The following is a 27,643-nucleotide window of genomic DNA, read 5'->3' on the forward strand; positions in this document are numbered from 1 at the left end:
ATTCCAATCCCGTGTGACAGGCAAGGGGACACATTGACATCAGGCCTGCGGAGAGGATCTTTCTTCCTTTCTCTCTCAGATATGGTTCTCACGCTGCAGTTCTAGAGATGGGGTTTCATCTGCTTGTATAACCAGACTAGAGTACCATATCAGTCTGTGTGGTATGGAGGGTGAACAAATAATGTGCACAAGAAATGTGAGTGAGTTTCATATTGGCTCCTACTTAACAATTTTCTTGATGTCATTTGTGCTCAAATAGGTGGGGCTTGAAGCAAAAGAACAGAACAGTTTTCTTCTGAAGGTGAAGACTGGGCTAGAAATGAGACTTTGCTCAGATCTTTCCAGGTCATGCCATAATAATAATAAACTTTATTTGTTAGTTGCCCCATAACAAATTGTTCTCTGGGCTGCTCACAACAAAGGATTAGAACATACAATAAAAGCACCTAACACATTAAATCATAACAGACAAAAAAGAAGAATACAAAAAACAATACAAAACAGTTTAAAAACTTATTTTAAAATTAGTTTAAAATCAGGTCAAATCTGAAAACCCAAATTTAAAAGGCCTGGGTGAACAAGAAGGTCTTTACCTGGTGTCTAAAAGAACAAAGTAATGATGCCAGGTGAACCTCGCCTTGGCAGAGGCCCCTGGAGGAGGGCCTCCGAAGAAGATCTTAATGTTCAAGTAGGGACATATGGGACAAGGCACTCTTTCAAGTAACCCGGTCCCAAGTCTTCTATTTTATTTTATTATTTGTCATATTTTATACTGTCTGATATGTACATTTCTAGGCGGTGTACAAAATTTAAAAAACACAGATTAAAATACACAAGACACAATTAAAAGTATAAAACAGTTAGTAAAACAAATCATTAAAATTATTAAAATTATTCTAATTAAAAGCTTGTGAGAACGGGAGAATCTTGAGGGTCTTCCTGAAAACAAACAGAGACGGAGATGCTCTTATTTCAGCAGGGAGCATATTCCAAAGCCTCGGGGCAGCCACAGAGACAGTCCGGTCCTGAGTTGCCACCAAACGAGTCAGTGGCAACCGTAACCAGACCTCACCAGAAGATTGTAAAAGGTGACAGGGTTCATGACAAAAGAGGGGTGTTTCTTAAATAGCCAGGACCCAAACCGTTAAGGGCTTTATAGGTAAGGTTTAAAGCATTTAGGGCTTTAAAGGTTAAAACCAGTACTTTGAATTGGGTCTGAGAACCTACTGGGAGCCAGTGCAGTTGACGAAGACCTGGCATGATATGATCAAAACATTCAGTCCCAGTTAATAATCTTGCAGCCCTGTTTTGTACCAGCTGCAGTTTCTGGTTTTCAACAGCAGCCCCAAGTACAACACACTGAAGTAATCAAAGTGAGAGGTTACCAGAGCATGAGTAACTCTGGCCAAGCTATTTGACCAGGTAAGGTCGCAGTTGGCCTGTCAGCTGAAGCTGATAAAAGGCACTCCAAGCCAAAGAGGCCACTTTGTGACAGTGCTAGATCAATGAGCACCCCCAAACTGTGAACCTGGTCCTTCTAGATGGAGTTGCACTCCCCCTGAACATGCTGAACATCATTCACCTGGGCAGAGGAACCACCGACCAATAGCACTTCTGTCTTGTCTGGATTGAGTCATCTCCTCTAGGGAGGTGGGGGCCATTCTGCTGGATCCCTGGGAGTTTGGGACCTTGCTGTCTCTAAGACAAGAGGAAGAGGAAAGCTGAGCTCCTGTACAGCTTGTATGTGTAGCAAGATGGGCTTCTCCTCCTGCAGGTCCAGGCTTCCCCATGGTTGTGATGCCCCCCCAACCCTGTACCCAGTTCAGATCTATTTCAGTGTTGGCATAACTGCTTCTGCATCATACAACCCTTTACCATACAACCTATCTTAGGGTGGTCAATTCTGACAAGGGGTACCTCCCCAAAATTTGAGTCTCCAACAGCAGTCATGAAAGATTGCAACACTACTAAACATTTTCAGGAGGAAGAATTTATCAAAATATATGTCTCTTATATTACATTTATTAGCATGAGTCAATCTACTCTGGTCTTCCCCAGAAAGGTAGGTCTCTCAAATAGACTTGGTATTTTGGTAGTAAAGCATTAATTGTCCCCTTTGCTAAGCAGCATCCACCCTGGTTTGCATTTGAATGGGAGACTACATGTGAGCACTGTAAGATGCGCCCCTTAGGAGATCGGGTCACTCTGGGAAGAGCATCTGCATGCTTGCATGTAGAAGGTTCCAAGTTCCCTCCCTGGCAGCACCTCCAAGATAGGGCTGAGAGAGGCTCCTGCCTACAACCTTGGAGAAGCTGCTCAATACTGAGCTAGATGGACCAATGGTCTGACTCAATTTAAGGCAGTTTCCTATGTTCCTATTTTGAAGGGGTGGGGTTGTCTGTTACATTCTTCTGACATTCCCTTTGGTGAGGGTACAAGCAACAGCCTCTTATTTAGTGACTCTATTGGTTGCTGCATTTTGTTTCTGGGGCTGAAGGGTTGCTGCTGCAGCAGTTTCCAGCGGGGCCAAATTGAGACTCACTTGGGGGTACTAGTGCCAAGGAGTGCAGTCTTGGCCCACAGCAAACCCTCAGTGTTTTGCTTCAGTCTGCACACATGCTCTCGCTCTTTCTCTCTCTCTTTTACCTGGCCCACATGGGGTCATTCACACAGCAGTATACATTTTCCCTTATATATGCCTGAAGACATGACTAAATACATAATGTTAGGCTGTAGCACTGATCACAGTAACTCATCCATGTCCTATTCACTTTAACACACACACACACACACACACACACACACACACACACACACACACGTTCAAATGTGACAACATCTCCCTGCATTTCTCCTCCCAATTCCCTTCTTTGCTGAAAAAATTAAAAGGACTGCAGAAGCACACTAAAACTGCAATTTTGCTCGCACTTACCTGAACTGGACTCAGTAAACATGCATCGGGAATTGCACTTACTGTTATGCTGACTAAGGAGGCCTGCCAGAGCTTGTTTATGTGCTGGTTTGGGGAGGATCATTTTCTCCCATTGCTTTTTATGGGTTCTTATTGCCTTTTGCAGTCTTTTGATTTGGATTTGATTATGGCTGTATTCAGGAGCAAAACATATTTAAAAATTAAACAAGTTGTTCTAGTAAGAACTAATCAGCCTAGTTTTCTTTTACTGTCTACATCGGGACTAAATTTGGTGCAAATCGAGGTCCACAAGTTAGATCTCTTGCGCCTCAAATGTTCATGTGTCCACCATCTTGGATCAGGGTGGATGTCATCATTACAAACTGAACCATTGAGGTGTCACTCACTAAAGCTGTTCCAAATTTGGTTAAAATCGGATTGACAGTCCTCAAGTTAGTGCACCCGCGCCTCAAAAGTTTATGCATCCGCCATCTTGGATCAGGGTGGGTGACATCACAAATGACACCATTGGGGTATCCCTGTGAGTCCATTCTCCTGTAGCAAATTTGGTTCAAATCAGTTAGAGTGTCCACAAGTTAGTGCACTTGCGCCTCCAAAGTTTACGTGTCCACCATCTTGAATTGGGGTGGATGACATCGTCACAATCTTCACCGTTGAGGTGTTTCTATGTGTCTCTAGAGCTGTAGCAAATTTGGTTCAAATTGGTTAAGTTAGATCACTTGCACCCCAAAAGTTTATACTTCTGCCGGCCTGAATCAGGGTGGATGACATCATCACAAACTACACCACTGAGGTGTCCCTGTTTGTCACTCACTACAGCTGTACCTAATTTGGTTCAAATCAGTTAGACAGTCCACAAGTTAGCCCACTTGCGCCTCAAACATTCACGCGTCCACCATCTTGAATTGGCATGGATGACATCATCACAAACTATGCCATTGAGTTGTCCCTGTGTGTCACTCACTGCAGCTGTACCCAGTTTGGTTCAAATAGGTTAGGCAGTCCACAGATTAGTCCACTTGTGCCTCAAAAGTTTATACAGCCGCCATTTTGGATTGGGGTGGATGACATCATCACAAACTACGCCGTTGAGGTGTCCCTTTGTGTCCCTACAACTGTATCTGATTTGGTTCATATTGGTACAGGCGTTGCAAAGTTGATAGCACGGACGGATGGACACACAGACACACACACAGAATGCCGGGTGATCTCATAAGCCTACTGGAAAGTAGGCTAAAAATTGACTTTTGCAGACCCAAGCTGTATGTAGCCTCTTGCCTCCAGATGAGCAATTTGCTGGGTGGTTCTGCACCAAAAAGAGAATATGTGTTGGCAGCTAGCTCGTCTTGAAGAGGCTTAGCTCACCTGGCCCTGTGTCCTTTTGTCCTGGATGCTGTAGGAATGGGAGGCAGATTGTTGCTTTCTCCCGTAACAGCTGCAGCGTGCCATCAGGGATGAATCTGAGCCAAAGAGTTGGACAGGGCAGGCCTTCTTTGGCCCCACACCCCTTTGTAGAGTCCTGTTTGCGTGACAAATGGAACGAAGAGGTCAGTTTCCTAACTTATCTTGTACTGATTTGTGCATTTGCAACATTGGATGGAGACCTGCTTTATCACAAGGGTAACCCTATTCAGCGCTGTGTGTGACCTGTCCTGAACAGTTTGAATTCCATGCCCAGAAAAGACTGACTCTGCCCTTAAACCACGTAAATGGAGATTTAATGCTTACAGCTATACTGTTAATTTTTGCATAAATTTGCAAGTACCTTTTTGTTCATGCTGACATTACATGGTAGTAAGGGGAGGCAAAGTCTCTTGGGGAAGTGGAGTTCTGGCTAGCAGATAAGATGCTTGAGTTTTTGGGATATGGCATGTTCACAGTGGTTAACTAAGTCTATTTTGGGCCTGCTTTGCATTACATGTAATTTTATGCTTAACCTAGCTGATATGATCTTAAGAGCAAAGTTGGCCACGGTTTGCATATGAGATTTCAGGAAGTACTTGGAGATGGGATATGTCTGGAATGGTGCATTGTTTGAAATAATGGGATGAGGACCTGTTAATCTGGGAATCTTGCCAGGCTTGTTGTGGTTTGAAGTTAAGCTTCAGGTACAGACCAGCTAAAGCTATCCCATTGATTTAAATTAAAGTTATGCACATGCTTAAGTCTCATTTAAATCAATAGGCTTCATCCAAAGTTAAGAGTTACGTGCAGGGAATGTTTCTGTGTCCATATGGAAGGAAGGAATGATCCTCAGTGATCCCCACCCACACTTCTCTCTGCAGCCTGCTGCTCCCTCCAAAAATATGACCCTGTGGGTCCAGGGACATATTTTCAGGAGGCCTCCTTTGAAGCTGTGCAGAGGTCAGGGGATGTTTGCATACCAAACTGGCTAAGAGAAGAGATGAAAATACGATATTTTCAATTTAAAAAACAAACTGCTTAGGCAGTGATATGCAAACACATTCAGATGAATTTGTTGAAGTGTACATGGACTTTTATATTTCACGACATCCCAGTAGTGGTAATACTGGTATGAAAGGAGAGGAGAGCTGGTCTTGTGGTAGCAAGCATGACCTGTCCCCATAGCTAAGCAGGGTCCGCCCTGGTTGCATATGAATGGGAGACTTGATGTGTGAGCACTGTAAGATATTCCCCTCAGGGAATGGAGCTGCTCTGGGAAGAGCATCTGGGTTCCAAGTTCCCTCCCTGGCATCTCCAAGATAGGGCTGAGAGAGATTCCTGCCTTCAACCTTGGAGAAGCCGCTGCCAGTCTGTGGAGACAATACTGAGCTAGATGGACCAATGGTCTGACTTAGTATATGGCAGCTCCCTATGTTCCTATGATACTTTAAAATAAAACCTGATATTCTGCAACTGAGCGCAGAATATAAATCAAATTTGAAAATACCGTGTTTCCCCGAAAATAAGACAGTGTCTTATATTAATTTTAGCCCCCCAAAATGCACTAGGGCAATTAGCGGTACATCAGAAATTACTGCTAGGTCTTACTTTAGGGGAAACAGGGTAGCAATGAAAGAAGCAGTACAGAGTATTGAAATGCTTACACGTGGTAATGCCCCTGAGCCAGGTGTTTTGATATCTGAATACAATATTTGTTGATAATCCCATTAACTAATGTACAATACCCTAAGGTCGTTCAAATGACCCAGGGTGGGGAGGATCGCACCTACCACCCCCCCCTGCCGACAATCCAGCTGTCCTCTTCAGTCACACCTCTCATGTGCCCACACGAGCCACACTGCTGGGATTGACACAGCCATCTGGAGGCCGGGGAAATGCAACCCGGCCTCCAGAAATCCCACAGTGGACTGCATAAGGAGCATGGTGCACTGGGAGATTTCCCTGCTGCTGGGCACTCTAGGTTCACGACCAGTAAAACCCCGACTGCTTCGAGCCCAAGTTAAAAAACTTGGGCTACCCGGTGGGGCAGTGCCTGGACCTAGGGATGTGTACAAACCTGTTCAGAGGCCCTTTTATGGGCCTCCAAACAGGTTTGAACACTGAGTGGGTTCAAAGTTTGAAGGCGGCGGGGGAGGTCTCGCTTTAAGGATGGGAGAGGGTACATTTACCCCCCCACACCGGCGCTCAGTTTTGGTAAAAGCCTTTGGGGCAGCAGTGTACCTCCCTGCCACCCCTTCCTCCTCTTTGGCCAGAAGTATCGGGCGTGCACAACGTGCACATGCACACCTGATACTTCCAGCCAAAGAGCAGGAAGGGGCGGCAGGGAGGTACACTGCTGCCCCAAAGGCTTTTACCAAAACCGAGCTCCGGTGGGGGGAAAGCGGGGGGACGGGTATACACCCTCCCCTGCCCTTAAAGCAAGACCCCCACCCCACCCTCTTGAGCCACCCCTGCCCAGTTCCATGCACATCCCTACTGGAATCGGGTCTGATCCTCATGCTGCGCATGAGCAGTCCTACCCGGGTAGGACTGTGCAAACCCAGGTAAGGCTGTTCCTATGAACAGCCTCCCTGAGTGCTTTTTAATAGAAAAGCGGAATGGAAATCTTACAAATAAAATAAAAATAAAATAAATGCATACATAAGAAAGTTACCAGAAGCTTGGAGTGAAGGATATAGTGAATTAATAAGGAAGTCTGAAAAAGGGCAAAGCTGACATTGCCTGGATCTAACCTATGATTACAGATCTGAAAGTTTAAGGAGCAAGGCTGAAACAGATCAAGACCAGGCTTCTTCATTTCAGTTAAAAAACCGGACTCCTAATATTTGGAAAATCTTGAGTATTACATTGTGCAAAGAACATTAAAAAACCAGCTGCAATCTTTAAAAAAAAATGTCTGTCAAAAGAAAAAGCTTTTGACAGACTTGAACAAAAGGTTTCTCACAGCTTATCTTAAAAGATTTAATTTCGGAAATACACTTTTGAAATAAATTAGAGTTGTATTGGATGTGATAAACCTAAAGTAAAAATATTGGTTGCAGGATAGAAATCAGCCTTCTTTAACTTGGGAATGGGGCTAGACAAGAATGCATTTTTGCTGTAGTAATGGAGTCTTTTTTTTTTTGCAGTCTGCATAAGGCAGAATTGGGATTTAGCCCTCACAGGATAGCATTATAAGATTATTCTTTATGTGTAAGACAGAGTGATATATTTAAATTATCCAAAGCTACCCAAAAAGCTGATAAATTTAAAATGCGATATGATGAGATTCTGGTTTATAAAATATCAAGAGAGAATCTATGAGTAAGTAAACTGTTAATTTGGTTAAAATAAAATAAATCAACAGGAGTCACGAAATACATACAAAGAAAACCAAACAACCCAACGTGACTAGAACAGTAGAAAAAGGAGTACTCAAACCATCAACTTAACACCCACAATTAATTTATCTGGTAGACATATTGGAGCCAAAGAGGCTTGCACACTGAACATAACAAAGTGCATCAAAATGTAACAAGGAATCTTCCCCCAGATGTATGGTACAGCTTCACATATAAGAATAACCAGTTACATTTTGAGTCACGTTGGGTTGGTTGTTTAAAATAGTCTGAGCATCCTATTAAATATCTGTGAGTTTTATCCAAAGAAACCTAACCGTGATAGTGACGAAGCACCTTTGAAATCAATGAGTCAAGTAAGTCATGTTTTAACTTAAACCCCATTCATTTCAATGGGATTTAGTCATGATTGTTTTTCTCTGAATACAACTGTGTGTGTGGTGTTTAAAAACAACTTTTCTGCTCTGAATAAGAAAATATAGGACAATATCACTGTACAGCCAACACATTTGAATATGGCTTTCTTAGGGTTAGGTAGTAATTTAAATGAGTATTCTCCCTTAATTAACATTTTTATTGTGGAATTTATCTATTACAATACCTAAAAAAGTGTTGAAGAATATATGTTCTCTGATGTAGTGAGAAACCTTGGATTAAAGTGAAAGTGACACAGGCCAGTGGGAGAATGGGGGTTATGGAATGCCAAATATATGTTTATACTATGTTTCTCCGTTGGTGTTCGTAACAAAGGATGGTAATTTCAAATGAGATTGTTTGTTGTTGAAGTTTTGACCTATGGAAAAAGCATTAGATAGATAATCGATTTATATGAAAGACTGCGCTGTAAAATTTTAGAGAAGTTATGGGAAATAAGAGGAAAGCTTGTATTCCTTTTTATCAGTATCTCCATTGAAGAACTGAGTGCGCGTTATGTGGCTATGGAACCTCCTCTACCACTTTAAAAAAAATCTGCTACTGAATGCTTCAATGAGGTGTAGATGGGAATGTTCAACTCTTTTGCTGCCAACTGTTTTCTCCTTCAAAATCCTTCCTTTAAAGATGAAACCCGCCCCTGGGCCCCCCCACCCACCTTTTCGTTAAAAGATACGGGCCCCTATACCTTTTCCCCTTTGAGGAGAAAAATAGTTTCAGCTGGGCAGTTTTGAGAGGGGAAAATAACCAGCTGGTGAAAGGGTTAAGCACCGCTTCTCTACTCACCTGTCCCTTTCTTAATTTGTTTTGTTGTAAACTTCCCAGAGACATAAAATTTAGGCGGTATAAAAATAGGTTAGTTAAATAAATAATAAATAAATAATTTTGTTAACATCATGCTATAATTAAAATTCTCTTTTTCTTTTTCAGGAGGAAGAAAATGGAAACAGAACAGGTATATAGCTATGTTTCTATTACCTTTCACCAGGAATGGGTTTCAGACTTGTGTGGTTCACTTCTCTTCTTAAAAACTAGAATCTTATCACTAACAGACGTTCTCTATAAAGTAGAATTCTGCAGTGCTCCTTTTGCATTACCACATTTGTGGTACATTATAACACTGTCTCTTGGTAACTCTTGCAATTTTTTTCTCCCTAATCAAACCTTGAGTTTGAAATGATTCAGAAGGAGGACTGTATTGGTATGACATGGGTCTCCTGCTTGCTCACTCATTCTTAATTTCCACAACCCCTTTCCTCAGGCTGCCCAGTTCTGTCACCAATCATTAATCCTTGGTGAAGCTCACTAGCTATTTTAGTTCTTGGACCATCATTCACCCGTGCATTCTGATCTAAAGTGCCAAACCTTTTTCCCCATTAATTGAAATGTTGCCCTCTTTGCTGAAGCCCTTCAGGCCTGACCAACAGCTCAGAGGCCACCCTTGAAGCAATCCACAGATGCAACTACCTCTGTGCCTGTGAATCCCTTCTGTCCATTGGCAGAACTGCTATGATGTCACAAAATGTTATTCTTGAAGCGCAAGCAGGGAAGTGTTCGCATTACAAGTGACCTAAAAAGTAGTTTGAGGCTTGGACTCCTGACCACGCAAGACCTGTTATGTTAATGTGAAGCTTCATGTTAATGTGAAAGGTCCCAGGGTGTGATCTCTAAGCACATGATGCAGCCACCTTGCTTAAGCTAAGCAGATTTTAGTCTGATCAGTGCCTGAGTGAGAGACCCCCTAGGAATGCCATGTGTACTGCCTTGAGTACACTGTGGGAGCCAGACAGGATACAGATGTAATAAATAAATAAATAAAATCTTCACAGGATTCAGAACTGCTATGCTCCTAGGAACAGTAGTGGCCTGTTCGGGTGAGACAGGAGGTTGGTGGGAAATGAGCTGTAGATGCTACTTGTTCTCACTCCAGCCCAGGTGCTTGTTCTCTCTCACCCACTGACACATTAGCCCCAAGCATGTAGGCTGGTTGACCAGCCCATGCACAGGGGTATAGCCACCACTGGACAAGGGGTTATAGACGGCCCTGGGCCGCCAGGATCGGAGGGGGCCTCCATGGCACCCATCCCCCAAGGGATGCCCTTGCCCCCTCCCACACCCTGTTAGCGAACAAAGCATTCTCCAGCTGGGAGCGCAAGGCGCACCTCTCTCCTGCCCGGCTGGCCCTTCGTTCAAGTGCTGGCTGGCTAGGGGCTTCTTTCCTTACCTCGCTCCCAGTGAGGCAGAGAAAGAACCCCTAGCCAGTCAGTGTCTGAACAAAGTGCTGACAGGGGAGGTTTGGGAGAGGTGCCAAAGGGTCTTCCTGGAAGTCGCCACACCAACATCAGATACAATGAATACGAATATGAGAAATATTTATATACTGCTTTTCAGCATAAAGTTCCCAAAGTGGTTTGCAAAGAAAGAGAGAGAGAGAGAGAGAGAGAGAGAGAGAGAGAGAGAGAGATATGGCTCCCTGTCCCCATAGGGCTCACAATCTAAAAAAAAGAAACATAAGATAGACACCAGCAACAGCCACTGGAGGGATGCTGTGCTGCGGATGGATAGGGCCAGTTTCTCTCCCTCTGCTAAATAAAGAGCACCACCAGTTTAAAAAGGTGCCTCTTTGCTCAGTTAGCAGGGGCAGATGGTGTGGCCAGTATTGGGAGAGGGGTCATTCAGCCACTCTTCCAATCCTCTCCTGTCAGCACTTTGTTCAAACTCTGACTGTGAGCTTTTTTCTCTTTCTTGCAATGTCGATGCAGGGGGTGTGGTTAGGTCATGTGCACTAGTGTGCATGCTCATGTACAGTGGAGTAGGGGCTGCCAGCAGGAGCATGTCCCAGCTACTGATGAGCTTTCTACTCTCCTGCCCATGCACTTGGGGTTAATGTGGTGGTGAGGTGAAGTGAGGAAGACTGAGGCGGGCGGGGCAAGAAGAGTGGGAATTAGCTGAACCTGTGGCTTGTTTCTCCCCCCACCACCACATCTGGAAGGGCCACCACTGCCTAGGAACTCCTCAAGTCCTCCTGTTTTTATTTTTCCAGGCCCCCATATTTATTTTCTCATTTCACTTTGGTACTATTGCAGCCCTGTCATTTACTTATGCAACTAGACAGATATGGCCTTCTTCCCCACACCCTGATATATTCACACTTGCAGCCTTATTTATGCCAGTCTTTTGAGAGAATTGGATGAGAGCTCTGGGTACCAGAGTGTGAGGCCAGACCCATAATTTCTTTCAAGGTAACTGTAAGGTGGCTTAGTCTGAAAACAGCTCACTTATAGTTAACGATGCTCCTCTGAGCTCCCTTCCCTGTTTGAAGGACAGGTCTGCGACTCCCGTGGCTTGAGGCAGGATTTTGAGCTGAGCAGATCTGATGGCGTCGGAACACATCACAGCTCTTGATAGAAAACTTTCGGCTTTTCTGGGAGTGGCACTCAGGCACCCTTCAGAAAGAGGCACTGGGGGTTGCTGTTTAACCAGCTCTGGGGGCTGCTAGTAGTCATGGGTGGCATGACTACATACCCTTTGGGTTGTGTCGTGCCATGGCCATCTTTCAGGAAAGGTTGGGCCTAGATAAATATAGCTCCCTAGCCTTTTAGTCTCAGCCAGCCTTCCAAATCACATGGAACCAGGGTTGATTTAAAATCATGATTCAAATAACGATTTAAATCACTTCATAGGACTCAATTTTAATTATTTAAATCACGATTTAAATTACTAGTCAGGAAGATTATATTTATGAATACGAATATGACTGATATTTATATACCGCTTTTCAACAATAGTTCCCAAAGCAGGTTACATAAATATAAATAAATAAAATGGCTCCCTGTCCCAAAGGGCTCAAAATCTACAGTATATTTAATCATAATTTTCTATAAAAGTACATTCTTGTTGTCTAAGATAACCTTAATACATATTTAAAATGGATGTAAGTTTCATTTTTAGAAGGTAGGCACACGCTTCTCATAATGCTGTTGCACCTTCAATCAGGCGTTGCATTTTGTTGCTGCACTATTTGCATTTCGCATGCATGCCTTTCTTACCCACAGGTACAGGCACTTCATTAAAATATTCCCAAATGAGGTCTCTCTTATGGCCTGCTGACATGGTAGATGTTTGCCTTCTACAATGGAGAATACACTCGGACAAAGTTTCCTCAGGACTTCCCCTGTCATCTGGCCTTTCCCCTGTCATCATATAATGCCATCCATGCGTTTAGGCACCTTCCGTAGAGTAAGAATTCAGGCAGCATTCAGCCACTTCACCCCCACACTTCAGCAACAAGGACGTGGCACAGGACTTTTCCTAGCAGTGCCAGCTTCTCAGCTGGCGCTGCAGTGGTGACTTTCACAATTTGATGCACAGACTTTAGAAAGTGACAGTGTTTATCCCTTTGTGATACCAAGCTTCGTTTGCTGATTTCTGCATGTCTGACTCCTATTATACACACACACAAGAACAGGCTAAGCTGGTTTCTTCCCATCAGTTGGCAACTTGTGTGGGCATGGCCCCAGAACAAGAGCTAGGGTGGGTGCTATGAGCTGAAGAGATTATCGTGGCACTTGCCCATGGCCCTGTCCACTATGGGGGAGGATATCAGAATACCCAGTCTAAGCCCACTTCAAACATTACATAACCTTGTAAGCTGTACATGGTTACACCAACAGGAGCATGCCAGCAAGCCCTGTGCTGATGTGCTCCATAGTCCTGCATGCATACATACGTGCATGCACACAAACAAATATTCCACTGTCCACAAGTACAGCATTTGCTTACAGAGACAAACACTGTGCCCAGGGTGAGGAGAAATCCTCCTTGTGAATGGCAACATTGGATGCCCAACAGGGCGGTTCTTCCATGAGGCAGGGTGAGGCACTTGTCTCAGGTGCAAGGAAGGGTGCAGCAAGTACCACAGGAGCATAGCCATAATTAAACAAGGTGTGTGTTTCGCGGGGGGGAGGGGGGCGGACGACAGATGCCCCTGGACCCTTAAGGGAGGAGGCCTACTGACTGGGTGACAGCTTGTTCTTAGCTCTCCCCCACCCAACTCATTGGCACACTCTTGGCTCCTGATAGGTGAACTCATCTCGGCTTCAAAAAAAAGATGAGCCCTCTGCAGGAGGTATAGATGTAGATAGTAGGTATATGTTTGAATATATATTTCTAAGCCAGGGAAGTAAGTGTGTGTGTGTGTGTGTGTGTGTGTGTGTGTGTGTGAGAGAGAGAGAGAGAGAGAGAGAGAGAGAGAGAGAGAGTGTATTTGTGTACATGTGGAGTGTGATAGTATTTGCAGAGGAGTGAGAGAAAAGCCAACCCAAGAATGTTTTGTTTTTCACCATGCTCTTCTGTAGCAAAGACATTAGGCCAGAGGGAGGGGAGGAGCCCATCTCACTTTTGTCACAGGGCCTAGTCCAACCTTGCTACCCCACTGAAGTTCCAGTCCTCTACCATTATGAATAACACCTCATTGAGTTCCCTGCCCAGGGGCGCATCTAGGTAATTTTGGTGCCTGGACCTGAAGGGCTTCGGAGAGCGCCCCCCACCCCACCCCTCAATTTTATTTTTTTAACTGTGGCGCTGAAAACTTCAATAATTCTAGCCGCCATGTGGACAGCTGGGATGTGGAAGTGAGCAGGTCTCCCCCACCCCCATTGTTGTGGCGGGCGGAGTGGGAGCAGCCGCTGGGCCTGACCGTTCGGCCCAGCGGCCCTTGAGAATTGCGAGGCGCTCCAGTGTGCCTGCACAGTTGGAATAGCGTGTTGCAAACATCAGGGCTTGCAACACTCTATTCCAACTGTGCAGGCACGCTGGAGCGCCTCGCAGTTCTCAAGGGCCGCTGGGCCAAACGGTCAGGCTCAGTGGCCGCTCCCACTCTGCCTGCCGCCACCACAAGGGTGGGGGAGGCCTGCTCACCTCCACATCCCAGCTGTCCACATGGCGGCTAGAATTATTGAAGTTTTCAGCACTGCATTTGGGTGACACGGAGCAGCAGCAGTGCGGGTGTGGGGTGGCGTGGCAGCAGGAGGCCCCCCTGGACGTTGGAGGCCACCGGGGCCCCAAGTTCCAGGGGTAAGAATGTCTCTGGCTGCATGTACACCACCTGCAGAATAGGACTGATCAGGTCTGTTACTGCCATATACTGCTGTTATGATTTAGAATTATAGAAGTTTCAGAATTTAAAATTAGAAGTAGTTATGATTAATATTTATGATATCTTTGTTCTAGGTTCTTTATGAACATTTTTAAAAATCAATCTTTAAAAAACAACAACCATCTATTTCTTTATCAACCCTGCATGGAACTTTCTGCCATGACTTCACCTCCACGATCCTTTACAGCTGCACTGAAAAGACCATGGAAACAAGCTCAAGACTTTTTTAGTGCCATATTTCTCCTTAACACCATCTCTTTTTCTCTTCATCATCCTACAGGCCCTCCACGGAACCGTCTGGAGCCCATGGACACCATCTTTGTGAAAAGCGTGAAGGAGGATGGTCCAGCACACTTGGCTGGCCTCCGGACAGGTGAGAGAAGGGACTGCTTTCTTTTTTTATGCCTTCTCACAATTGTTTAAGCTGCTCCCTTAACAGAATCTGTTCTCATTGGCTGCCCTTCAGCTATGAACTTCTGGCCAGTTTTTGAGTGACTTTGTCAGTTTCCTCACATGTGAGCGATATGTCACCTCTGGTTCCTACTCCAACAAGAGAGCTTTCCTTGCCCTCTCTCCAGGGGACCAAGGTCTGTCATTCCCTTGGCTTGTCTAGTCCTATTGACTTGGTGTGAGGTGTGAGGCTTACTAAATATGCTCTCGCAAGCGGAACAGTCCCCTGAGCCCCACCTCCCTTCTGGGTCATGCTGTTTGACCCACCCTTTATTTCCCTGGTGGAGTGTGGTGCAGTCTCTTTCCCCTTTTCTCCCTCTCTATTGGCTTTCCTGTCCTTGCTACCTCTGGCTGACATGTCATTGGGGCGCCAGTAGGCTCCTTCTGAGTTGTGCAGCCGTGAGGCAGTGTGCCAGGCCAACCCTGCATGCCTACCATCTGGGCACATGATGGGACCCATGCTCTCCCAATTGTCATGGCAGTACATCTAGATGGCAGTGGAAGGCTTGCAGTGGTCCTTTCTGGGACGACAGAACTCTCCAGTATGGTGGCTGAGCATCCTTCATCAAGGCTTTCTGAGATGAGTCTCGGACACATCTGCTGTACAGAGATTTTCTTCCCTTTTAAAAACACATTGCCCACCATGTACCTTCAATACAAAGCAGAATGCAGGGAAATGAATTTAGTCCAGAACTGTTGTGCTTCCCATTCATTTGTATGGGTGGTGGGCTTTCTATTTCTGTCATCTTCTGCAGGAGACCGTCTTGTTAAAGTGAATGGCGAAAGCATCATTGGGAAAACCTACTCACAAGTTATTGGCCTCATACAGAACTGGTAAGTTCTTTTCCACCATCTCACTTCCGTGGTTCTTTCAAGGATGCCAGTTTTATCGCAGACATCATGGCATTGGGAGTCACAAAGGCTGAGCTTAACCAATGTTTGTAATTCAGCTGCTTGAGAACCACACATTTCACTGAAAATGAGAGACCAATTCTGTCTTAAAATCCTAGCTCGAACAAATTCCAGCCTTTTGTTTTTGTTAAAGGTTTTGGAGGTGGGTTTTTTTTTGAAGAAGAAAAAGCCTAAAGCAGAGGAAAGGTCTTAACATCTCTCCATTTTACCAGCTGGAAGAATTCTGTGTAACTCTAAAAGGTTGCTCAGATAAATAGGTTCCAGACAAAACACAAGCCTGCTCCATTTCCTCTGCTCCATTTTGAAATGGACCAGTATTGGTCTCAGCATTTGTCATTTTGGGTTGCTCACTGCTGCTCAAGTACCGCGCCCACCCCCGTCTCTTCAGTGCTTTGCCTTGTGGCAGTATCTAGAATCCTTCTGCTGTGTTTGCTGGAGCTTCTGCTTCCTCTCTTTTACTCTGATCATGAGGTTGGAAGAGGTTGTTTTATATCCTTTGGCATTGCACAGTTACTTCACTTGCAAGGCACCAATGCTTGCCTGAGAACACCATACAAAGCCTACTTCAGATTCCCCTGCGTTAGGGATGTTTCCGAACTAGTCCAGCGCCTCCTTAGGGAAGCGCCAAACTGGCTCGGGTGCCTGCATTCAAACCAGTTTGGTGGGGTGGGGATTGATTCCTTTCAAAAGCAGGTAAGCAGATAATCGCGCAGCGGGGAAATGACTTGATTAGCAAGCCAGAGGTTGCCGGTTCAAATCCCCTCTGGTATGTTTCCCAGACTATGGGAGACACTTATATCGGGCAGCAGCGATATAGGAGGATGCTGAAAGGCATCATCTCATACTGCACGGGAGGTGGCAATGGTAAACCCCTCCTGTATTCTACCAAAGACAACCACAGGGCTCTGTGATCGCCAGGATTCGACACTGACTCGATAAAGGTAAAGCCACGCTTTACCTTTAAGCAGGTCCTTACCTGCTCCTGTGCGGCTGCAACACTGGTTGTCATGCACGGCGGCCATGTGCGTGCTGACACCACACACAGGCTGCTGGGAGCAGCACTGCAGCCACACGCAGCCTTTTGGAAAGCCAGTGCTGTGCCTGAAAAAGTGATGGGGCGGCAGAGGAGCAGGTAAGGACCTGCTTCCCTGCTTTTTAAGGGTAAAAAAGGGTTCCTTTTAAAAAGACCTTATTTCCCCCCCACCCGTGGCTGTCCAAGCTGCTTTGGGCACATCCCTACTCTGCATCCTTAGAGCAGAACGATGTGTTACTAGAATCACAGAGCTGCTACTGAAAATGGCCTTGGTGGGTCACATTCCAACCCTCCCCATCCACATCATTCTATCGTTAGCTGGTATAGTGGTGACGAGATACAAACGATATCACTCAAAGCAAATCTCCTTTGTAGACCTTCTTTTTATTGCATATAAAACGGAAATAAACCCAACAAAATTATATTAAAAGCAATCATTTCGACATAAAAATGCCATTATCAATTCTTGACGTTTAACAGTGTTTAAACGGGCATTCTTATAAAGCAAAAGCTGTATCCTATCATTGTCGTGCTATGGGTTGCCTCACATTGCTCTGCTCAACATCACTGTTTGCCACAGGCAGGGCTGGAAAATGCACACAGCGTAGTGACATCAGGACACAAGATACTCTCACAGGAGTGTGAGAACTTGCAGTTCCTTATTGTGTGTAGTTCTGCCCTCATAGTCTGCAGATCTTGGTCCCTTGGGGATGTTGAGTGAGTTGTTTGGTGAGCCTAAGAGCCTGGTTCTTAGCCAGCACTGCTGGCCAGGCTCTTATGAAAATGTGTCCATTCCCCAGATCAACAGTGGCCCTACATTCAGAACATAAAACTGTGCGTATTCCTGAACCAAGCGGAGATGACTTACTTTACCTTGTTTGTGACCTGGCATTGAGATGTATATCTAATTAGCCTTCAGATTATGTATGGGACGTGGGGAGGCAAGCCTGACCTGAGAAGGGGACCTAAATATAGTGAACAGGGAACATGCAGAATGAAATCAATCCAGCTAGGAACTATATATATACGCCTGGCCCAGAAGCATCAAAGGCGTGTTGAAAAAGACAACCCGGGAAAACAGAAGACAACTCAGCAGACAAGCTACAAAATGCAACCCAAAATGTTTCTAAACATATGAGCAAGAGAAAGACCATTCTCTCTTTCTGGCTTCTGGCTCTGTTCCCAGTTGGCTGGGATCTTGTTAGGCGAAGTGGAGCTGAAAAGATCCTGAGCACCTGGTTGCCATGAATTCCAGTGCAGGCTTCTGGAATTTTGGATTCCCCCTGCTCATTCCTAGATGGAAAGTAACAGTTTATTTTTTTTCTACCTGAGATTAAAAAGGGAAAGGGAGAAAATGAAGCATAACATGGGAGAAATTAGAATTGGTACAGTCAGGACTCATTGGTGAGGGAAAGAGGTGTTTTTGTCAATGACTGATTGATTTAAATAACTCAACTATTTTGGACTGCTCATTTGATGCATTGTTTGTAGTGTATTGGCTAAGCTGTGAGCCAGGGAGTCCTTAATTCAAATTTTACCTCAGTCGTAAATTCACTAGGTGGCCTTGGTGTAGTGGCTAAGTCTTAGCTGTGAGCCAGGGAATCCCTGATTCAGATTTAAAAACATAAGAACAGCCTTGTTGAATCAGGCCCCCAAGGCCCATCTAGTCCCACATCCTGTTTCACACAGTGGCCCACTGGATGCCGCTGGAAAGCCCACAGACAAGAGCTGAGGGCATGCCTTCTTTTCTGCTGTTACTCCCCTGCAACTGGTATACGGAGGCATACTGCCTCTGAGGCTGGAGGTGTCCTATAACCCTCAGACTAGTAGCTGTTGATAGACCTCTTCTCCATGAATTTATCCAGACCCCTCTTAAAGCCATCCAGGTTGTTAGTTGTCACTACATCTTGTGGCAGAGAATTCCATAGGTTAATTATGCATTGTATGAAAAAGTACTGAAATTTCTCCTCAGTTATCAACTCACTTAGGGCCATACTAGATATTATGGGGGACAGGTGGCAGCTGCTGACTTGCTTCTTCCTGGTAACTTCTAGTAACAGAAGTATATGACACTAGTGTTTTTCAGCCCGTTGAAGTAACGGGCGCTAGTTGCCTTCTCCGCCCTCCCCCGCCGCCTCCTCCCGGCCGGACCTTCTGCCTTCCGTGGTGGTTTTTTTGGGGGGGAGCCTCCGCGGTGGTGCCGCCCGCCGACACTGCCTTTGGCCTTCTGGGCGGGCGGTGAGTTCCGCCGCCAAGAGTGCCGCCTGCCGACCCACTGGACCTGCCGCTGCCTCTGTCCTTTTCGGCGGGTGGGCCAGACCCCCCGCCACCGCCGCCTCTCCTCTCCCCGCAGCCGGGCTGGACCCGCCGCCGCCTCTCGCCTCCCCGTGGCCGCCTCTCGCCTCCCCTTGGCCGGGCCGACCAACCGGCCAACATGGCTGCCTGGTGCCTGCGGCCGTTTCTCCCTCGGCCGTTCTGGGCATGCGCTCCGTGCATGCCCAGAATGGCCAAGGGAGACACGGGCGCAGACACCGGAGGACACGGGCGCACACCCAGGCACTTTATTATAGAGGATGATGTCATCACATCCAGCATTTCCCCATCTGCTGCAAGCAGCAACCAATGAACTGTGGCAGGGAAATGTTGGCTTCCTTTTACTAGACATCACTGAGGAGACGAGGTGGCAGTTAGTGACTCTGAGGGTGTTCTTAAAGACAGTTTGACTTTTGCATGCTAAGAATCTGAGGGACCTGAATGGATGTGACTGTGGGGCTAATACTCTATTGACCCAAATCCCAGACACGGTTTTCCCCCAAGTTATTTGAGTTTAGAGGGAGTATGTGTGTGTCTTAAATTCACATACCAGGAATCCCTGCAGAGGCATCCTGCTGAGATCAAGAGAACAGGAGCACCACGAGAGTTGCTCTGAGAGGCCGGAGCTGCAGCCCCTCAGAGCCAGTGCTCCTCGTTGCCACACCCCTGAGTCCTGGAGAGTGTGCACGCATGCCTGAAAGCCTCTTCCTTCTGCCTGGGCATACGTTCTTCTCAGGCGCTGGCAGCAGCCTCAGAAGGAGGACTGTGCCCCTGCATTGTGCTGTGGTAGAGGAGGAAATTGGGAGAGCCTTATAGGCACACTTACTTAAGAGTAAGTATTGCACTCAGTGAGATTTACTCCATTTCCACAGATAAAAAATTAAACTTATCTTTAAAGTTAACAGTCACAGACACACGTCATTGAAAAGAAGTCCCAAGTGGGATTTACTTCTGAGTAAGCAGCTGCAGGTCTTGGAGAAAACACACTTTCACCAAGCTCTGAAGGCTGTCCTTACTGCTTACTCAAAGTGAACCTCACTCTGGGCTCTCACCTTGTCCAGTGCTATCACCAAGTTCTGCAGCTGCTTACTCAGAAGTAGACCTCAATAGCAGCAACAACAAGCAAGCCATCCCCTTCTTCTCAGCCTTCCCCTCTTCTCTCTCTGGCTGGCCTACGGTCTGGGCCCTGAGTACAAGTCACTCTTGTACAGACAAGGAGGCTGGTGGACCTTTTCAAAGTAAGATGACTTCATTTTATTTTGTCCAAAGAATAATAATTAGATTTGATCTCCCCATTCTCTGTTTCTCTTATAGAATTCCCCACCCTGCCCCCTAACACCAGCACGGTACATGGTGGAGGCTGTCTTTAGAATGCCTCTCAAAGGTGGTTTATCCACTGAATCCATAGTAGCTCTTTAAAAGAAAGGCTAATGAATATACACTTCCAGTTCACACAGGAAAACAGTGAGATGCAGCATGATAAGTGCTGGTGCTTCTGAAAGCACTGGCAATCATGTGGTGGGGGACGGTTTTTTATGTACAGACTTCTATCTTTATTGTATACAAGTATTTTCCAGCCCGTTTCCGCCCTCAACCGCCGCCTCCTCCCGCCCGGGCCCACCGCCTGCTTCGGCCGGGGCCGGCACCATCCAGGGCCGCCGCCGGCCTCCCCGGCTGGGCCAGGCCCCCCGCCACCTCAGGCCTCCCTCCTCAGGCCCCCTGCCAACTCAGGTCTCCCTTACCCTCCCCGTGGCCGGTCCGGTTCCGCGGCCGCCGCCTCCGGCCTTCCCGCGGCGGCCACAGCCGCCAGCAGGCCCAGTCTCCCTGCCGTGGCCGCTCGGGCGTAGCGTGTTTTCTGGCCGAGGCAGCAGCTCTGCCACGACCTTGGTCGGCTTCCCCCGCCGTCTCCTCCCCCCCGCCTGGCTTCGGCAGCGGCCGGGCTGGTCCCACCACTGCCGCATCTGCCCTTCCTGGTCCCTGCTTCTCCTGCTCCCGGTCCAGGAGCCAACATGGCCGCCCATGTTCCTGAGGCCATATCTTTCTTGGGCGTTCTGGGCATGTGCTCTGCGCATGCCCAGAACGGCCAAGAAAGACATGGGCAGGGACACGGGCGGACACTTTAGCTCTTTATTATAGAGGATTGATTACAGTTACTATATGTAATTGAAAATTGTGTCCAGTATAAGATTTTCTTCTCTCCCACCCCCGTGTTTTTGTTTTTGTTTTTTGGTGGGTTTTTTTGGTGGAGGGTGTCTCTTTCTTTTGGATAAATACAAGTATAACCTTTATTTAAGTGGGGGTAAGCGGGGGGTGCCTTAAATTCAGAGTCACCTTAGATTTGGGTAAATATGCTATTTAGGGCTTCATTTGAGACTTGACACATGAAGGAATATGTAGTAATAATAATAATCCTTAGTATTTATGACACTTTTCCTAAAGTGTAAACATTATTACAGTAATGGCCATGAATCAGCAACCCTGTAAAATAGGCCAGCATCCTCATTCTCTACTGTGGTGGCTTATTGAAGTTATTTGGTGAGCTCTGATGGCTGAACTGATTTTTGGACAAGGGATTTTCAGCTCATAGCTTCTTAACCACCAACACTGCAAAATCATTTTTAGTTACTTATTTAAAATAATTATATCCCACCACTCCAGTGCAATACCTTTTGGGGCAGCTCACAACAGAACAAATACAATAAAGTGAATACAACTCAGACCAGATTAAAACTAGATTTACAAATTAAAAACCTGATACAACCGACAATATTTTTTTTAAAAAATCTTCTTTAAAAAGATGGGTCTTTAAGCAAATAATGAAGAAGATGCTTGGGTATGAGCAGAGTGTATTACATAACCATTGTGTACTTGTAGCCGGGGATAAAGAGTCAGGGCTTCCAAATAGGTGAATGTAGCTTTGCGCAACCCTCTTCCAGACTTGAGGGCCAAAGAAGCCTTTGTGGCATGAAGGTTAAACAAAGATTATGTTTACAAGGAGCAAGAGTGAGCTTCATATTACTCCCGCTAACAACTTCCTTTTTGCCCTATGTGGACTCCAAGCCCTTCTCCATCCTGCTTTTTCTTGATGGGAAAGCACACTGCAGAAGTGGAATAGCCTCCAGCTGCATTAGGAGCAGCCTCCCATTGAAAAGATGCAGTTCATGTCTGCTGGGTCCTCATTTTGGTAGTTAGCATATCACTGTGTGTGTGTGTGTGTGTGTGTGTGTGTGTTACTTTTGAGCAAGGTAGTCTATGAGGAAAGCACTCCCTTTCTCCCACAAATTCTCAGCTCAAAACTGTGGTCTTCTGGGTCTTTTTTTCATTAAACATCACCGCCACCCCACCCCACCCCCCACCCCGACCAACCCTCCTCAGGACTTTGCTAATACACATTTGTGCTAACTATTGTTTGTTCCTCATATTGTGGTGATGAGGGACAGTGATCTGATCATGTATTAGCATGGTGGGAATAGGCTTCCCATCTCTTGCAACCTCAACGAGTTGCTAGAAGAGGTGCTGTGACTCTTTCACATTTCCTTTATGTTAAATGTTTTGTTGTATGTGACAATATCTCATAGCCTTGGATTGGAAAGGAAATGTGCACATATAAGAGCCAGGATACCGTGAGTGAGTGAGAGAGAGAGAGATTCATCTTTGTTTTGTATTTCTTCTTCCCTCTGCAGTGAAGATGCTTTGGAACTCTCCATCATGCCCAAAGATGAGGATATTCTGCAACTGGTGAGTGTTTTGTCAGGGAATGCTCCTCTGAAAGGTTTGCCGAGTAGATGAAGAGCAGACCAAATTTATTTAAGCACCCTCATGTTGATTACAGAGCAGTGAGTCCTTGGAAGGCCTATTCAATGGTTACACCAGAGGCAGAGCCATCATTGAGCGAACATGTTCAAAGAACCCAGGCCGCCAATGAAAAGGGCTGCTAGAGCCCCTGTTGCATAATGACATCATGTACAAAGGGGCCGTGGCCCGATTGTACAAAGGCCTGCCCCAGTCCTCCCTGTCTCACTTCCAGGCAGCGTTTGCTGCCTGACAGCATTTATTTCCCTTCCTCTCCAGAGAGGAAGAGAAATAAATGCTATCAGGCAGCAAGAGGGGGAGAGCTCGTTTGGGCTATCCCAAGCCCAGGCCATGCCCCCTTTGCGTGTGACATCACATGCATGGGGGCGTGTGCATTTATTTCCCTTCCTCTCCCTTGCTGGAGGGAGAGGAAGGGAAATAAATACTGTCAGGCAGCAAACACTGCCTGAAATGAGAGAGGGAGAGCTTACTCGGGAATCTCTGGAGCCTGAGCCATGCCCCCGTGCATGTGGCATGACAAATAATGATACCTTGTCTATAGGAATTGGGTGGTTAGGTTCTCTGAGCCTAAAAAATGTCCAAAACAGAAATAAAGGAGATAAAGCACAGTACCTTGCTCTCCAGGCCTTCAGCTCTCCAGAAATGCCCCCCAGAACCTGTAAATCCTCTAAATTTTTGAGAATTTTCCCAAAAATTATTGGGAACATTTTTTTAATTGGAGAAGAGAGCCACAAAATGGCTCTGTGTTGCAAAATGGTGGCTGGAAATGACGATAGAAGTATTTTCTAGCCACCCAGGAACCGTGGATATGATAATTTTGCCTATTTTTAAAACAACAGATAATGAGGTCGGGTCTATATTGCCCGACCACGGATACACGAAATACAGGATATGCAGATATAGAATACACCGATCCTATGGGTGCTGGGACTGTGGATAATGAGGGTCACCTGTATTGTGATTTAGTTACATGTGCCTATGTGTAAAGTTTCCTTAGGACCTGAGGGTACATCTGCATCAGCCAGACCTGTAACTAAATAGTCCTTGGCATGTTCCTTTAAAAACCTGCATCATATATTAAATACACTGAGTCATCATCAGTACAGAAGGTTTTGTTATTTGCAGGGGTTCCGTTCTGTCATAGCTCGGATAATGAAACCTTAAGTCTATGAGAATCGCGGGGTGAGATTCATGAACCCAGTAAAATCGCCAAAAAAGCAGAAATAAGGAAGGAGCAGAGCACTGTACCTTGGCCACTTCAGCTCTCCTGCTCTCTAGCTCCTCCAGCAGTGGCACCCAGCTCCTCCAGTAATGCCCCCCTGGTCTGTAAAGTCAGGAGTGTTAATGCATATGTTGGCCTGTATCTGTAGCGCTCCCAAAGGCTTCCAGTGGCTCTCTAAGGATACCAAGGACTTTCAAAGACCACCCCAAATGGCTTTTAGAAGCCTGGAAATCACAAAAACACAGACCAAAACACTCCATTGTCCTCCTCCAAACTCCTTGCTCAACCCATAGGCACGTGTGGCAAGAGCGCAGCCATAAAAGGGCAAAACCGCGCCCCTGAAAACTGTGGATACATGAAACCGTGGATATCTGAAACTGTTATACCAAAACTGCGTATAGTGTGAGCTTTCTGTTTTTCAATACATTGCCATCTCAATCCAGCTTTATTTAACACAGCTTCAGTTTTATTATAGCAGTTCTGGTTGTCCAGTGTTCTCTATTCTACCACCTTGTTATTGGTAAGTTAACTTCAAACAACTGACAACACCCAATATTTATTTTCCAATAGTCTAATTAGCAGCATGTATTTATTCTTTTTTAAAAAACTGAATAATGAAACATTTTGTTTGTGCTCTGATGATGATTTAAACTATTTATTTTCCACTAAAAACATGAAAAATTATAAAATAAAACAGTGGGTAATGTAATATTAGCAAACAAATTATAAACAAAATACAAACATAATTCAGCACTATTAATATTGAAAAGGGCATGAAAAATATACATATTACTTTAAACGTAAATGTTTCACATAGTCAATATCATCTGGACCCATTTCAAACCAGCTTTCAGGTGAGCTATGGGGTGGAGACTGCCTTGGCTGGCCTGATAGATGACCTCCAATTAGGACTCAACAGGAGGAGTGTGACTCTGTTGGTGCTCTTGGATCTCTCGGCGGCTTTCAGTACCATTGACCATGGTATCCTTCTGGATCGCCTGAGGGGTTTGGGAGTGGGAGGTAGGGGTTTGAGTCTGGACCTGGACCAGACCGGGCCAGTTCAGTCTGGCACCCCCTCGAATACCCCCCGTCTAGTCCGTGGGGGGTGGGTCGCAAACATTTTTTTTAAAAATTTACTTACCCCCTTAAAAATTACTTTAAAATTACTTTACTTACTTTACTTTAACATTTACTGGGGAGTTGTTGGAGGTGGCAGTGGGGTGTGTGTGTGTCCATGGAGGTTTCTGCTCCCCCCGCCAGCCTCCCTTTTTGCCGCCACCGGCCATTCGGGCCTTCCCCCTCCAGTACAGCGGCCATTTTTGAGGCTGCCGCGCCTTCACAATTGGCCTCTGTGTGACCAATTGTTGCTACTTCTACTTCAATCTGCTACTTCAATTTCATGGTGTATATGCTGGTAACACCCAGCATACTACTGCTATGCTCTCTGTGTTGGGCTACTTTTGTGTGTAGTCCAGAAACTGCAGTTGGTACAGAATGCAGCAGCCAGGTTGGTCTCCAGGGTTACCAGAAGAAGCCACATTACTCCTATTTTAAAAGAACTACACTGGCTGCCGATTAATTTTCAGGCAAAATGCAAAGAGCTGGTTATCTATCTATCTATCTATCTATCTATCTATCTATCTATCTATCAAATGCTGTGGCGGTACGTGGCAAGCCCCACCCCAGCCTCAACCCAGCTGCAACCAATGAAAACATGACCCGCCAAGGAGAACCTTCTGTCTCACCGCCTTCTGTCAACCGCCTTCTCTCTTGCATGCTGGCTCTTTGCGCGCTACTCGGAGGGGGAGGGGTGGATACCCTGACTCCCTACCCCACTTGGCAACTTGAAGGGGAAGGGAGGTAAAAAGCCAGAGCCTGTGTGGGCATTTATCATTGTAGCAGAACAGTTCTCACCCCTCTGCTGACTGAGGGGAAGTAAGCCTTTCTGAAACAACTGGCTTACCCGCAGCAAACAGCAGCCCCCACAAGCCAAGAAAAATGGCCCCCAAGAGAAGGGCCACAACAAAAGCCTGTGAGCCCCCTTTGCTTTGTGGTGGTGGCTCCCACAGCAGTTGCAGAGAAAGCCCTGCACAGCTCCACTGCACAGCTCCACTGCATCCAGTTGGCTGTGGTCGCCAGCTTCATGCCTGTCAGCAGGAGGAGGAGCTGGAGCAGCTGCTGCACTTAAATGAAAGACACTGAGCAATACAGCAGGGGCTGTGGCAGGGGTATGGCAATGAAGTGTGTGTGTGTGTGTGTGAGAGAGAGAGAGAGAGAGAGAGAGAGAGTCCCTTAATGCACCAGAGTCTTTTCCTACAGCAGAACCATGCGATCCCCTGCCCCCGCTTTTTAGGGAGAGTAGAAAGAGAAAGGAGTCCTGATGGGGAATGAAGAAGGGGCCACGATCCAGCCCAAGTGGGAGCACATCTGAGCGATCATTTAAAAAATTTTATATTTAAAAAGTTATAAACGAGAGCAAAAGAGAGCCAAGCTCAGGCTGAATCAGATCTGCAAGCGTGGATTCATTGCTGATCTAAGGTAGCAGGGAGGAGGAGGAGCAGGAGTGGGGCTCAGGTGAGGGTGGGGAGGTTTCTGGGGTGAGATGGCTGTGGCAGGGGGTGAGGAGGACAATCAAGTACTAGCAGGCAGATGCTCTGCGCGGGTCAAACTAGTTACCCATAAAGCCCTGAACAGCTTGGTCCCAGAGTCATTAAGAGAGCACCTTCTTCTTCATGAACTCCACTGCCTATTAATGTCATCAGGGGAGATCTGGTTGCGGTTACGACCGGTGTTCTCCCTAATTTTTTTCGTCTGTGTGCGGAATAAGTTTTTTCCTGGGCGGCAGTATCAAGGCAGTGTGTGCACACATGCATTCAGTGTGAGCCCTCCTGATTCAACCTGAGTGGGATCTAAAATTAACTGAATGGACATTAAAAAAACTTGTGAGCATGCTCACGCCTTAGAGGGAACACTGGTTACCACTGACTCTTTTGGTGACACCTCAAACTGGGCCTTCTCTGTGGTTGATCCAGGGCTCTGGAACACACTTCCAAATGAAATCAGAACCGCCCCATTCCGCAAGTTACGTACATCTTCACACAGTGCATAATTAATCTATGGAATTCTTCACCATGGGATGTGGCCCTCACCTCTTGCCTGTGGGCTCCCCAGAGGCATCTGGTGGACCACTGTGTGAAACAGGATGCTGGACTAGCTAGGCCTTGGGCCTGATCCAGCAGGGCTATTATTATGTTCTTATGTTTTATCACTGACATATGCACTCTGTGCTTAAAAAAAGAAAAAAAACTCTGTGCCAAGAAAAATGGAATTCCATAATCTGTATAAATTATGCATATTAATTTTTGGAAGGGCGGTATAGAAATTGAATTATTATTATTATTATTATTATTATTATTATTATTATTATTAATAAGCAAATATGCCTATGTTAACTTATTTTGCATATTTTATGTTGCTTCTACTAGTTGTGGCAACTGCAGGGCATTGAAGTCTTCCATTTCTGTTCCCGCAAAACTGCAGAATATCTTGCTCGGCCCCTCCTCTGGCTTCTGTGTTGGCATACACTTTGAAGCCTGTCTTTCCAACATGAAAGGCT

The 27,643-nt window shown here is 45.9% G+C and overlaps 1 protein-coding gene across 6 annotated transcripts in view; it reads left to right on the forward strand.

Annotated features, from left to right (window-relative positions):
• Positions 1–27,643, forward strand: part of ARHGAP23 (Rho GTPase activating protein 23) — a 234,496-nt gene that overhangs the window by 146,235 nt on the left and 60,618 nt on the right. For all 6 annotated transcript variants that reach the window (XM_053259976.1, XM_053259975.1, XM_053259973.1 and 3 more), the window contains exons 3-6: positions 9,058–9,082; positions 14,565–14,657; positions 15,490–15,568; positions 22,676–22,730. In XM_053259976.1, coding sequence (XP_053115951.1) covers positions 9,058–9,082; positions 14,565–14,657; positions 15,490–15,568; positions 22,676–22,730 — 252 coding nt within the window. The remainder of the gene's footprint in view (positions 1–9,057; positions 9,083–14,564; positions 14,658–15,489; positions 15,569–22,675; positions 22,731–27,643) is intronic.

The sequence above is a fragment of the Hemicordylus capensis genome, chromosome 6 (genome assembly GCF_027244095.1).
Source record: "Hemicordylus capensis ecotype Gifberg chromosome 6, rHemCap1.1.pri, whole genome shotgun sequence".
Lineage (NCBI taxonomy): Eukaryota > Metazoa > Chordata > Lepidosauria > Squamata > Cordylidae > Hemicordylus > Hemicordylus capensis.